General features: G+C 39.7%; 1 protein-coding gene across 1 annotated transcript in view; it reads left to right on the plus strand.

Annotated features, from left to right (window-relative positions):
* The window catches only part of UEVLD (UEV and lactate/malate dehyrogenase domains), a gene marked incomplete at its 3' end in the record, with an annotated part of 46,765 nt that overhangs the window by 13,400 nt on the left and 18,897 nt on the right, over window positions 1–14,468 (plus strand). The window contains exons 4-6 of the mRNA XM_011977394.1: window positions 1,969–2,132; window positions 7,212–7,347; window positions 8,697–8,815. Coding sequence (XP_011832784.1) covers window positions 1,969–2,132; window positions 7,212–7,347; window positions 8,697–8,815 — 419 coding nt within the window. The remainder of the gene's footprint in view (window positions 1–1,968; window positions 2,133–7,211; window positions 7,348–8,696; window positions 8,816–14,468) is intronic.

The following is a 14,468-nucleotide window of genomic DNA, read 5'->3' on the forward strand; positions in this document are numbered from 1 at the left end:
CCCAGGAGGCGGAGGTTGCAGTGAGCCAAGACTGTGCCACTGCACTCCAGCCTGGGCGATAGAGTGAGACTGTCTCAAAAAAAAAAAAAAAAAAAGACATAATGATACTTTTTCTTCAAACACTCATTTTTTAGAGATGTATATAATCTTTTTCTTTTAAGAGAGAGGGTGTTGCTCTGTTTCCTAGGCTAGAGTGCAGTGGCGTGATCATAGCTATCTGTAACCTCAAATTTCTGGGCTTAAGCATTCTTCCTGCCTCAGCCTCCTGAGTAGCTAGGACTACAGATATGCACTACCACACCAGGGTCTTGCTTTGTTGCGCAGGCTGGTCTCGAAGTCCTGGACTCAAGCTGTCTGCACATTTTGGCCTAGCAATGTATTGTCTTAAGATCACACCTATCTAAACTTTGTTTACATCCAACTTAAGTTACGTTCTCATGATATAATTCCTTTAAATCTGAGGATTTTGTGTCAGGAGTTTGGACTCTTCAGTGCTGAATTACTAAAAGCTAGATGTGCAGGGTAGAAGTCAAGGTATTTGCTGATGGGAAAGAGGGAAGGAAGAAGAGACTAGTGAACTAGTGGTGAAATCTTACCATTTAGACACAGGAATCTGAGTCACCAATTGCTTTGCTAGTCATGGGCTGTTAAAATGCATGAATACTGCTGGGGAGGGGTATTGGTGGAGGCAGATCCTTGATCAACCAGGGGAATACTTTCAATAGACATTTTTTGTTTTGTTTTTTGAGACAGAGTCTTGGGCTGTCACCCTGGCTGGAGTACAATGGTGCAATCTTGGTTCACTACAGCCTCCGCCTCCTGGGTTCAGGCGATTCTCGTGCCTCAGCCTTCCAAGTATCTGGGATTACAAGTGCTTGCCACCATGCCTGGTTAACATTTTGAATTTTTAGTAGAGACGGGGTTTCACCATGTTGGTCAGGCTGGTCTCGAACTCCTGACCTCAAGTGATCCACCCACCTCGAAGTGCTGGGATGACAGACGTGAGCCATCACACCTGGCCTTCAATAGACATTTCTTTCCTTTTCTTTAATGTGTAGTGATTAATGTAGGAAGCAACTCTTATCAGGATTTGGCCTGCCACTCTGGCTATATTAGTAAACATTTTTGAAAATTTGATTTTTTTTTTTTTTTTTTGAGAGGCAGGGTGGATGATTTGGGCATTGTTTTGTTTTGTTTTGTTTGAGACGGAGTCTCCCATTGTCACCCAGGCTGGAGTGCAGTGGCGCGATCTCAGCTCACTGCAAGCTCCGCTTCCCAGGTTCACGCCATTCTCCTGCCTCAGCCTCCCGAGTAGCTGGGACTACAGGCGCCTGCCACCACACCCGGCTAATTTTTGTGTATTTAGTAGAGACGGGGTTTCACCATGTTAGCTAGAATGGTATCCATCTCCTGACCTTGTGATCTGTAATTAAACTTACTCAAGTGTTGTACCAGTGCTCTAAAAGGAACATATTCTCAATGTGAATGTGGATGAAATGGGAGGAATAGGCCTCGATTAACATTAATCCTTTATATGTAAACCTGACTAGACTACTCATTTCTTTTCTTTTTTTTTTTTTTTTCTTTTTTTTTGAGACAGGGTCTCACTTCATCACCCAGGCTAGAGTGCAGTGGCACAATCATGGCTTAATGCAAACTTGACCTCCCGGGCTCAAGTCATCCGCCCATCTCAGCCTCCCCAGTAACTGGGACTGTAGGTGTGTGCCACGACACCCAGCTAATTTTAAAATTTTTTGTAGAGATGGGGTTTCTCCATGTTGCCTAGGCTGGTCTCAAACTCCTGGGCTCATGAGATCTGCTCACCTCAGCCTCCCAAAGTGCTGGGATTACAGGCTTCAGCCATCATACCCAGCCTACTCATTTCTTAAAATGCCATCTAGCTATATCATAAGTATAATGTGTGTGTTTTATTATTGTTTGAAAATATGTTTCTTTTGTCTCAAATAGGTAATACATATAACATACCAATTCGTTTCTGGATTTTGGATTCTCACCCTTTTGCTCCACCTATTTGCTTCTTGAAGCCAACTGCAAATATGGAAATCTCAGTCGGAAAACATGTGGATGCTCAAGGCAGAATATATTTGCCTTATCTCCAAAACTGGAGCCATGTAAGATCAATTTGGATTTTCTACAGAAAGCTTTTTTTTTCTTTTTAAGACTTATAATTGATTCTGCCAATACAAATAGGTATGATACTGCATTTTTTTTTCAATGATATTCTTCATGTGGTCTTTGGAATTAATTTGAAATTGAGCTGTCTAGGCTTGCCCAAGTCCCAGAACCCTGATGACAACCGCCTGTACAAAGCTGCTCCCTCCAGGTTTTGGAGCCAACTCTTGTTTGCTCCCTGTCTTTTTATAGTCGTTTCCCACTTGAGAAAGTACGGGAAGAGCTACTAGCAAGTAATTGGGGCATTATTTCCAAGTCCCTTCCTATTACAGATTTTTGTGTAATATATATTTATTTGTAGTTTTGCCTGCTTTTGACTTTCACATAAGTTGAATCATACAGTATGTAATCTTTTGTGACATGCTTTGTTTTAACCAACATTAAGTTTTAAAAAGTCATCCACATTGATCTATATAACTGTAGTATTTGTTTTATGTCCTCATGTTATATAATTTTGTATTCTTCATTTTTCATTGACCGTTATATTGAGCATTTCTCCATGTAAAACTATTTTCAAAATACATGGTTTTTAATAGTTGCCTGATGATCCAGCATAAGGATGTTACATATTGTATCTACAAATTGCCCTATTGTAAGACATTTAATGATGAACTTTTTTTTTTTTTTTTTTGAGACGGAGTCTCGCTCTGTCGCCCAGGCTGGAGTGCAGTGGCGCGATCTCAGCTCACTGCAAGCTCCACCTCCTGGGTTTACGCCATTCTCCTGCCTCAGCCTCCCGAGTAGCTGGGACTACAGGCGCCCGCCACCTCGCCCGGCTAGTTTTTTGTATTTTTTAGTAGAGACGGGGTTTCACCGTGTTAGCCAGGATGGTCTCGATCTTCTGACCTCGTGATCCGCCCGTCTCGGCCTCCCAAAGTGCTGGGATTACAGGCTTGAGCCACCGCGCCCGGCCATGATGAACATTTTTAAATGTGAATGTTTGTATATATCCAATATACATTTGATAATTTCCTAATGATAAATCTCTTGGAGTAGAATTATTGGATCAAAGATTTTAAATATTTTCAAGATTTTCTTATATATTACCAAATTGGCCTCCAAAAGGGTGCACGGAATGATACATTTCTATAATCAGTAGAAATCCGTGTAGGAGGGTACCTATTTTACAGTACCTTTTCTCTAATAGAAGGTATTATCCTTAAAACAAACCTTTGCTTATCTTCTATACATTGGTTTAGATGATGTATTCTCTCATTTTTGTAAGTAATTTAAAAATTTTATAAAAGGATTATTTATAATATGTTTATATGTACCCAGAAAGCTAGTAGGGCTGGGTATGTTGGAGTCAATTGAGGTTGGAGTAAAGACTGCCTTAGGATTATCACTTCTTATTTTATAGACAGCTTAGAAAAAGGTGTATAATTGTAGATGCATTTTACTTTGTTTTATGTTTTTCTATATTTTTATATAGAAAACATTTAAAAAGAAGAAAAAAGAAATAGAAAAACAAACGACATACTTCGGATTATCAGTAGTAGGAGCTGACATTTTACTTTATGAATATTTATGTTATTTGCATTACCTGATGATTCAAATAAGATTGCCAGTTAAATGTGATGAATGGGGCATAATAAAAATTTGTCAATTGGAAGGACAAAAATGGATCTTACTCTTAATTTTCAGTTATTTGGTTATTTGAGAAATTGAAATCATTTTCATTTACTTATCCGTCATACATTTTTTCCTTTTTGAATTGTCTGTTTCTCTCCTCCATCCATTGTTACACCCTTCTTTAAACAAAACAAAACAAAACTATCCTCGAGTAGTATTTGTGACATCTGTACCATGTTGCAGGAATTCACGTATCCTGTTTCTTCTCTCTGGTTTTCATTGGGATCTCTTTTCATAATTTTGTTTAGTAAATCCTCGAGGATAGTCTTATAATCTAGTGAAGGTTGTGCTTAAGTTTAGTTTAGACAGTTCTGGTTTTATTTTACTGTTCTGAGCCTCTTTATTATAAGCTAAAACTAGTCTCTTTTTTTCAGACAGGGTAATGCTGTCTTCACCCACACTGGAGTGCAGTAGCACAATCAGAGCTCACTGCACCATGAAATTCCTGGGTTCAAGTGAGTTTCCCACCTCAGCCTTCTGAGTAGCTGGGACTACAAGCATGGTCTACCATGCCCCACTAATTTTTTAATTTTTTGTGCAGACAGGATCTCCCTATTATTCCAGGGTGGTATTGAACTCCTGGGATCAAGGCATCCTCCCACCTCAACCTCCCAAAGTGATGGGATTACAGGTGCGAGCCACAATATCCCGCCTTAAAATTAGTCTTAAAAAGATATTACATTATTTAAATTGCCCTATTTAAAAGTACTGCAGCGTACTGTGATACCTGGCACAGTGCTTTGATCTTATGATGCCCTCTGTACTGACCTGAAGGAGACGAAAGAGTCCTTTCCCTTTTTGAGTTTGAATCACAGCCTTGATGTGGTCTCTTGTTTTATGTCCTCGTTCCTAATGTAAAAGTGCTTAACTGCTTCTTGGGTGTATTGGGTAGCATTGGGATAAGATTTTAACTGGGTGTTCTTGAATTGCTTTTACAATAAACCAATTTTATAATCTTTAAATTTATCAGCTTTTTACATTTCTGTTCTTTTCAGTCAGGGCTTCTTAGATCTACTTATGGTTGATAGAGCACATTGATTTGGAGTTTCAGATCTTCCAAAGCACTGTTTGTTGTAATAACTATTTTCTAAATACAGTGCCTTTAAAGGAAAAATGAACACAGGGAAGTGACTTTGCTACAAATAATGTTGCTGTTTTAAGTATTCATATTAAATACATGCCTTCTATATGCAACATGGCAGAAAGACTGAAAAATAACAGTAATTAATTGTGTAATTCAGAATTCATACCAATCATTGTTGAAACTCAAACACTGCAAAAGTAGGTGGCAATATTCAGTGCTTAACAATTTTATAGCGTTAGTATATCTGAGAAATGAGTGCTCAGGTGGATTTATCCTTGCAAGCATGTTTTTATAAGAATTGTGGGTATGCCTATCATAACAATTGTTTTCTGTATCTTAAAAAAGTATTCTCCACATTTTAAATGGGTTTATATTAGAGAATTCTTTTTTTTTTTTTTTTTTTTTGAGATGGAGTCTCACTCTGTCGCCCAGGCTGGAGTGCAGTGGCGTGATCTCTGCTCACTGCAAACTCCTCCTCCCAGGTTCACGCCATTCTCCTGCCTCAGCCTCCTGAGTAGCTGGGACTATAGGCGCCTGCCGCCATGCCTGGCTAATTTTTTTTTTTTTTTTTGTATTTTTAGTAGAGATGAGGTTTCACCATGTTAGCCAGGATGGTCTTGATCTCCTGACCTCGTGATCCGCCCACCTCGGCCTCCCAAAGTGCTGGGATTACAGGCGTGAGCCGCAGCACCCAGCCTTGTTTTTGTTTTTAATTTTAACCTTTCTACTACACATATAGTGACATCTCACCCTATATTAGAGAATTCTTTAATGCACACTTGTCAAATATGTATTTGTAGTACCAATGTTACCTTTTTATTTTTTGTTTTAGATATAAGAGCATGCTCATATGTTAGGTAGTTACATAAATTGTTACATTAGTTTTTCTTATGTAATACCTTTTTGTTTATGTGGTTCAAATATGTTCTTTCCTTAAAAAAAAAAAGTACTGCAGCACCTTTAAGTTCCACATGCAGTTGGAATTATAATTATGTAGCATAATTATATAGAACTTTGGAGCTAGAAGGAATCTAGAGGTCATCTAGGCCGGGGATTGCAGTTTCTCCAAGAGATTCAGAGGGCCGCGTTAGGCCTATAGAATTTGTTTGAACAGCACAGTTCGTTTTGTTTTACCTTGTTTTGTTTTGTTCTTAATGTAAATTTGAATGCCTATCGGCATGCTCTTTCCAATTTGCCACAATAACTGTCTCTCCAGATTTTCTTATGCTTGCCAGCTTCACACATATAATGTTGTCTGCTTGGTCCCCAAAGGTATTTGAATCCTTGGCCCTAATAGCCTCATCTCCTTACTTTATAAATAGTGAAACCCACACTCTGAGAAATTAAGCACTTTAAAAATGAGCATACTACTAAATATTGCTAAGAATAATAATAAACATCTGTTTTACACTCACGGCTTATAGTTTGCATTCATTGACTCATTTATTACTCATAACAACCATTTGGGATTTATTATTCACATTGTATTACTGATGACACTGAAGCCCAGACAGGTTAGTGAATTTCATCAAGGTTGCTTAACCAATTACATTAAAAGAATATAGTACCAAATTAGATAGTATTTTATCAGTGTTAATTTTCTGATTTGATAATAGTTAAAAGGAGAATGTTTTTCTCTTTTAGGAAATATACATTAAAATACTTAGGGGTAAAAGGACATCATGTTTGCAGTTTACTTGTTCAGTTCAGAAAAACTAGAGAAAGAAAGACTAAACAAGCAAATGTGATAAAATGTTAACATTTGAGTAATCTGGGTGAAGAGTATATGTACTATTTTTGCAACTTTTCTGTCAGTCTGAAATTATTTCAAAATGAAAGTTTAAAAAAAAAAAAAAAGAGTTTCCAAAGCTAGGTATTAGGCTATTAAGCACATTCATGCTATTATTCTACTTTTGGGAAATGTTGAATTAGCATTTCTTCTTCCTTTATTTTTCAGTTAAAAGTATTCAATAATTTTTCAGTGAAAAGCATTGCAACAGTTAAAAGTATCATGTAATTTGTATGATGGTTTTCAAAATATGAGAACATGATTGAATACTTCTTTTTGACTAACTCTAAAAGACTGTATAGGTTAACAGTTTTTTTGTTTGTTTTGTTTTGAGATGAAGTCTCACTCTGTTGCCCAAGCTGGAGTGTAGTGGTGCAACCATAACTCACTGCATAACTCAGACTGCAACCATAACTCAGACTCCTGGGCTCAAGTGATACTCCTGCCTCAACAAAGGTAGTATTGTTCAGCAAAATTTTTGTGTAACTTTTCTGTTTTTTGTGTATTCTACAGCCTAAATCTGTCATTGTTGGATTAATTAAAGAAATGATTGCCAAGTTTCAAGAGGAACTTCCGCTGTATTCTCTACCATCATCTGATGAGGCACGGCAGGTAGACTTGCTAGCCTATATTGCAAAAATCACTGAAGGTTTGTATATTTGTCAGGCAGACTGTCTTGAGAGTTATGAGTTACCAGTTTCTCACAAAAATAATTTACTTTCTGCCACTTGATTTTTATAAATAAATTTGTGTGCATATGTACATCTGTTTTTGAAATAAGAAATTCCTGTGCCTCAGGCCAGGCACGGTGGCTCACCCCTGCAATCCCAGGACTTTGGGAGGCTGAGGCAGGCAGATCACCTGAGGTCAGGAGTTCGAGACCAGCTTGGCCAACATGGTGAAACCCCATCTCTACTAAAAATAAAAAAATTAGCTGGGTGTGGTGGCGGGTGCCTGTAATCGCAGCTACTTGGGAGACTGAGGTGGGAGAATCACTTGAACCCGGGAGGCAGAGGTTACAGTGGACTGAGATTGAACAACTGCCCTCCAGCCTGGGCAACAGAGCAAGACTCCATCTAAAAAAAAAAAAAAAAAAGAAAGAAATTCCTTTGCCTCTATCATAGGATATTACCATGTAATTCCAATAAATATTTTTTATTTGTTTGTTTATTTTTTTGAGATGCAGTCTTGCTGTGTCACCCAGGCTGAAGTGCAGTGGTACCATCTGGGCTGACTGCAACCTTTGCCTCCTGGGTTCAAGCGATTCTCCTGGTTCAGCCTCCCATGTTGCTGGGACTACAGGCATGCCCAGCCAATTTTCGTATTTTTGATAAGGATGAGGTTTTGCCACGTTGGTCAGGCTGGTCTTGAACTCCTGACCTCAGGTGATCCTCCCGCCTTGGCTTCCCAAAGTTCAGGGATTACAGGCACGAGCCACCGTGCCTGGCCAGGTTTCTAAAAGTGTAAAGAATTAGTGTTAAGCAGATAAAACAATTCTTGTATTGTTCAAAACCACTTGACATATGTTAATGATCCCAAACCTTTTTTCATGATATGTGTATGTAGCTTGTTGGCTTATTCAGTATATTGGACCAGAATATCTATGCTTCTTCTTGATTCTCATTAAGGATGAAAGCAAATGCCTATGTTTGAAACATTTTGGTAAGGTGTTAGACATATTTTTTTATTGTAGACCAGAGTAATGAGTTGGAATATTTTTCAGAATTATGGAAATCCTACTTTTTTAGAGTCTTATATATTTTAAAAGTGTTTACAAAGATACGTTCTCTTTAGAAGGATAATTTCTATTTAGTCGAATATTTAATAGGAGACGTCTGTCTTCCTTGCATTCATTTGTTCAGTAGTATTTTTTGCCCATTATGGAGTAGCACCATATTTTCTCTCTAAGCTATGAAGCCTGCTATATATTTTTTTAAAAGATCCTAAAAAAAATGTTGATATTTTTGAATTCTCAGGATAATTCACTTTTCTTTCTAGGTGTTTCAGGTATAAATTCAAAGAGCTGGGCAAATCATGAGAATAAAACAGTCAATAAAGTTACTGTGGTTGGAGGTGGAGAGCTGGGTATTGCCTGCACATTAGCAATTTCAGCAAAGGTATGTAAACATAGTGCTTATAAAGACATCTATCATAGTGCCACACTTCTAGGCAGGTTATGTTTTACACACCAAAAAATGCCTTCATTTTGTCATGTGGGAAAACCTTATTTTGGCTTAAAATATATTTAGTAAGTTGACAAAAAAAAATAGCTGAAAGCTTTCATAAGTGATGTTGCCTCTTAATTAGTAGTTAGGCTTAGAAAAAGTGATTTGAACAATGGCTTATCCTCATCCAAGGGAAACCTCAACTTGACATTCATATGACTTAGTCACAAATTCTTTTGTATTTTCTGAATCATGCCATTTTAATTAAACTCTTATTTAATATAATAATTTCAGCTCTTCCTAAAATTAGCTTTTTTTAAAAAAAAAGATTGCCTTTTCTTATATAATTACTTTCTTTTAGGATCATAGTTTCTGAGTTGATATGTTATACTAGTTTAGGGTTTATTTTTTCATCAGTCCTTTTCACTAGTCTCTGCATAAATTGTTTGCAGAAAGGCTTAAATTCCTTTCCAGAGAGGTTCAAAAGACCTGCCTGCCTCCCTCCAGAGCCCAGTATCATGATAACAGCATGTTTTTTGTCATTTGAGAGATGTAGCCCTGAATAGAATAGCTGTCCCTCTATATATTTATTTGGTGGCTGGCATTAGTTTTTCTTTTCTGTATATATTGGATTGTTTTGCCATCTAAATTCTTCCCTTTCCATTTAAGACTCACATATGTCTTGGAGGTGGGTTCTACTTGAGCAAATAAATTATATCCATGGAGTTAGAATATCTTAAAAGCTGGCTGCTCAGAATTAAATATGCCAACTTTTGGCATACTATAGTTTTATTTTTTTCACCCTCCATTTGAATACGCTATAATACACTATTACCCCCTTTTTTTTTTTTTTTTTGAGGTGGAGTCTTGCTCTGTTGCCCAGGTTGGAGTGTAGTGGTACGATCTTGGCTCACCACAGCCTCTACCTCCTGGGTTCAAGCGATTCTCCTGCCTCAGCCTCCGGAGTAGCTGGGACTACAGGCATGCGCCACGACGCCCAGATAATTTTTGTATTTTTAGCAGAGATGGCGTTTTGCCACGTTGGCCAGTCTGATCTCGAACTCCTGACCTCAAGTGATCCACCTGCCCTGGCCTCCCAAAGTGCTGGGATTACAAGTGTGAGCCACCGTACCTGGCCTGCTATTACCTCTTTTTTTTTTTTTTTTTTTTGAGACGGAGTCTTGCTCTGTCGCCCAGGCTGGAGTGCAGTGACCGGATCTCAGCTCACTGCAAGCTCCGCCTCCCGGGTTTATGCCATTCTCCTGCCTCAGCCTCCCGAGTAGCTGGGACTACAGGCGCCCGCCACCTCGCCCGGCTAGTTTTTTGTATTTTTTAGTAGAGACGGGATTTCACCGCGTTAGCCAGGATGGTCTCGATCTCCTGACCTCGTGATCCACCCGTCTCGGCCTCCCAAAGTGCTGGGATTACAGGCTTGAGCCACCACACCCGGCCTGCTATTACCTCTTAATTAGAATTTGAGTTGTATTCAGTCTTTTGTCCCTAAATAAATGCTTCTATAAATATTTCAAGTTGCTTATTTTTTCATCTGCATTTTTATTTGGTCATACATTATTTTATTTTATTTTATTTTATTTATTTATTTTTTTATTTAGACAGGGTCATGTTCTGTCGCACAGGCTGGAATGCAGTGGTGCAATCTCAGCTTACTGCACCTTCCGCCTCCCCAGCTCAAGCCATCCTCCCACCTCAGCCTTCCAAATAGCTGGGCCTATAGGCGCCAGCCACCATCCCCACTAATTCTTGTATTTTTTGTAGAGACAGGGTTTTGCCATGTTTCCCAGGCTGGTCTTGAATTTCTGGGCTCAAGCAATCCTCTTGCCTCAGCCTCCCAAAGTGCTGGGAGTACAAGCATGCCCCACTGCACCCAGCCTGGTTGTACATAATTTTAAAAAATAGTACTAGTGAGTCAGAGGGCATGAATGGTTTTTATAGCACTTATGACATAGTGCCAGATCGCTCTTTGGAAAGGCAGAGCTAATTTATGCTGCTAATAACATGCACATCAACCGATTTTTTACATCCCTAACAGTACTAAGTTTTATTTATTTGTAATTATTTGTAGAAAATCATGGTTTTTCGTTTTTGTTTTTGAGACCAGGTTTCTTTCTGTTGCCCAGGTTGGAGTGCACTGGTGTGATCATGGCTCACTGTAGTTTCTATCTCCTGGGCTTAAGAGATCTTCCACCTCAGCTTCCTGAGTAGCTGGGACCACAGGGGTGTGCCACTACACCTAGGTAATTTTTAATTTTTTTGTAGAGATAGGTCTCCCTGTGTTGTCTAGATTGGTCTTGAACCCCTGGTTTAGACTATCTTCCTGCCTTGGCCTCCCAAAGTGCTGGGATTACAGGCCTGAGTCATTGCTTCTGGCCATGTTTTTAAACTGTTAGAAGAATCTCACTGTCATTATTTGTCTGTGAACTGTCTGGGTGGAAAATTTGCCATTTTTGGGCTGGGCCCGGTGGCTTACACCTATACTCCCAGCACTTTGGGAGGCCATAGCAGGAGAATCACTTGAGCCCAGGAGTTTGAGACCAGCCTGGGCAACACAGCGAGATCCCCATTTCTATAAATTTTTTTTTTTTTTTGGAGATGGAGTCTCACTCTGTCTTCCAGGCTGGAGTACAGTAGCATGATCTCAGCTCACTGCAACCTCCATATCCCGGGTTCAAGCGATGCTTCTACCTCAGCCTCCTGAGTAACTGGGATTACAGGCACGTGCCACTATACCCAGCTAATTTTTGCATTTTTAGTAGAGAGGGGGTTTCACTATGTTGGGCAGGCTGGTCTTGAACTCTTGACCTCAGGTGATCTGCCTGCCTCAGCCTCCCAAAGTGCTGGGATTACAGGTGTGAGCCACTGCACCCGGCCTACAAAAATTAAAAATTAGCCAGGTGTGGTGGTGCACACTGGTAGTCCCAGCAACTTGGGTGGCTGAGGATTACTTGAGCCTGGGAGGTTGAGGCTGCAGTGAACTGTGATTGTGCTGCTGCACTTTGGCCTGGGCAATACAGTGAGACCCTGTCTCAAAAAAAAAATTCTGTTTTTCTTTTTAAACATCAATATTTTGATATAAAGTACAATATGCATAAGCCACTATTATGACTGCAACAGTGATAGCACTCATAATATTGGCAACAAAAGTGGTGGTAGCAGCAGTAACTAACCTTTACAGAATGCTTATTAGGTAACAGGCACTTGTCTAAACATTTGACTCTTTTTGTTTTTTCTTGAGATGGAGTTTCTCTCTGTTACCCAGGCTGGAGTGCAGTGGTGCAATCTTTTTTTTTTTTTTTTTTTTTTGAGACGAAGTCTCTCCCTGTTGCCTACGCTGGATTGAAGTGGCACGATCTCAGCTCACTGCAACCTCAGCCTCCTGGGTTCGAGTGATTCTCTTGCCTTACCCTGGGATTACAGGCGCCCATTACCACACCTGGCTAATTTTTGTATTTTTAGTAGAGACGGGGTTTCACCATGTTGGCCAGGCTGGTCTTGAGCTCCTGACCTCAGGGAATCTACCTGCCTCAGCCTCCCAAAGTGCTGGGATTACAAGCGTGAGCCACTGTGCCCGGCTAGTGGTGTGATCTTGACTCACCACAACCTCTGCCTCCTGGGTTCAAGCGATTCTCCCACCTCAGCCTCCCAAGTAGCTGGGATTACAGGTATGTGCCACCATGCCCGGTTAATTTTTGTACTTTTAGTAGAGATGGGATTTCACTGTGTTGGCTAGGCTGGTCTGGAACTCCTGACCTCAGGTGATCCAGACTCGCCTCGGCCTCCCAAAGTGCTGGGATTACAGGCATGAGCCACCATGCCTGGCCCACTTGACTCATTTTTATAACAACCCTTTGTTTAGGTACTGTTATTACTGCCGTTTTACAAATGAAGAAACAAAGGCATAGGGAGGTTACCCAAGTTGCTCCAAATCACACTGTTAATAAATGATGAAGCAAGAACTTAAAGACCAAGTAATCTGTTTATCAGAGCCTGTATTATAGAGTCTTACTACTCAAAGTGTGGCTTTCAAACTAGCAGCATTGGTACCACCTGAGTTCTTGCTAGCAATGCATAATCCAGGCCCCTTCCCAGACCTACTGAAACAAAATCTGCATTTTTTTTATTTTTTTTATTTTTTTTTTTATTGAGATGGAGTCCCACTCTGTCCCCGGCTGGAGTGCAGTGGCATGATCTCCACTCACTGTAACCTCCACCTCCCGGGTTCAAGAGATTCTCCTGCCTCAGCCTCCCGAGTAGTTGGGACTACAAGCACGTACCACCACGCCCGGCTAATTTTTGTATTAGAGACAGGGTTTCACCATGTTGGCTAGGGAGCTCTCGAACTCCTGAGCTCAGGCAATCCACCTGCCTTGGCTTCCCAAAGTGCTCAGATTCCAGGGCTAAGCCACCATGCCTGGCCAAAATCTGCATTTTAATAAAATCCCTGGTGATAATATATGCTTCACTGATTGATTACATGGTGATATATTAAAGCTTTTTCAATCTCTGCTATAAACCACTATATTATATTGTCTCATTGTTGTTACTGATGAACATTTTGTTGTTCCTAGTCTTGTGAATATCCTTAATATTGTATTCTTTTACGCATGTACTGATAAATTTGTAGGATGATTTCTATAAATGAATCGATGGATTAAAGGAGTTAATGTTTTAAATTTTTGATAGAAAATTGTCAATTATCTTTTATTAATTATACCAGTTTATTGCCATACCCATAATATGTAAGAATACTTACTTTCCCACAACTTCTGCTAAACTTTTGGATTTTTTTGTGCCTTATAAATGAAAATAGTAACTCATAGTTTTCTTTGCATTTTCTTTATGGGTATAGTTAGCATAAAATTAATAACTATGTTTTAGAGGGGATTACTATATGTAAGCCCTGTGTCACATAATTAATCCTTATAACCACATAAAGTAAGGCCGAATTCAGTGACTGTCCTGGTGTCGCATAGCTAATCCATAGTGTAGCAGGGTTATTTTCTTTCTTTGTGTGTGTGTGTTTGTGTGTGTGGAGATGGGGTTTTGCCATGCTGCCCAGGCTGGTCTGAAACTCCTGGGCTCAAACCTATGCCCATCTGTCCTTCCAAAGTGCTGGGATTACAGGTGTGAACCACCATGCCCAGCCAGGGTTGTTTTCTTAACCATCATACTTTCTGCCTGATAGTCTGGTAGATCTTTGGGTACTTTTGCCCATGAATCCTAAAATAGGAGATATCCTCAAGTCTCCTAGTACTTTGGAGAAAGACCTTCCATAAAGGTAAACTGATTTTTAGGAATTTCTATGCTGTTATTTACAGTCTGCCCACTGTGCCATCCTATTTAGAGACATGTGGAGTATTTTCCATGAGATCTCTGGGGAGAGTACTGCATGATAATAGGATTTGATTTTAGATTTTATAGCTATTATACTTTTTTTTTTTTTTTAAGAAAAAGCTGGCCAGGCATGGTGGCTCACGCCTGTAATGCCAGCACTTTGGGAGGCCAAGGCGGGCAGATCACGAGGTCAGGAGATCGAGACCATCCTGGCTAACATGGTGAAACCCCATCTCTACTAAAAATACAAAAA

Source organism: Mandrillus leucophaeus, unplaced genomic scaffold (genome assembly GCF_000951045.1).
Source record: "Mandrillus leucophaeus isolate KB7577 unplaced genomic scaffold, Mleu.le_1.0 Scaffold1025, whole genome shotgun sequence".
NCBI lineage: Eukaryota > Metazoa > Chordata > Mammalia > Primates > Cercopithecidae > Mandrillus > Mandrillus leucophaeus.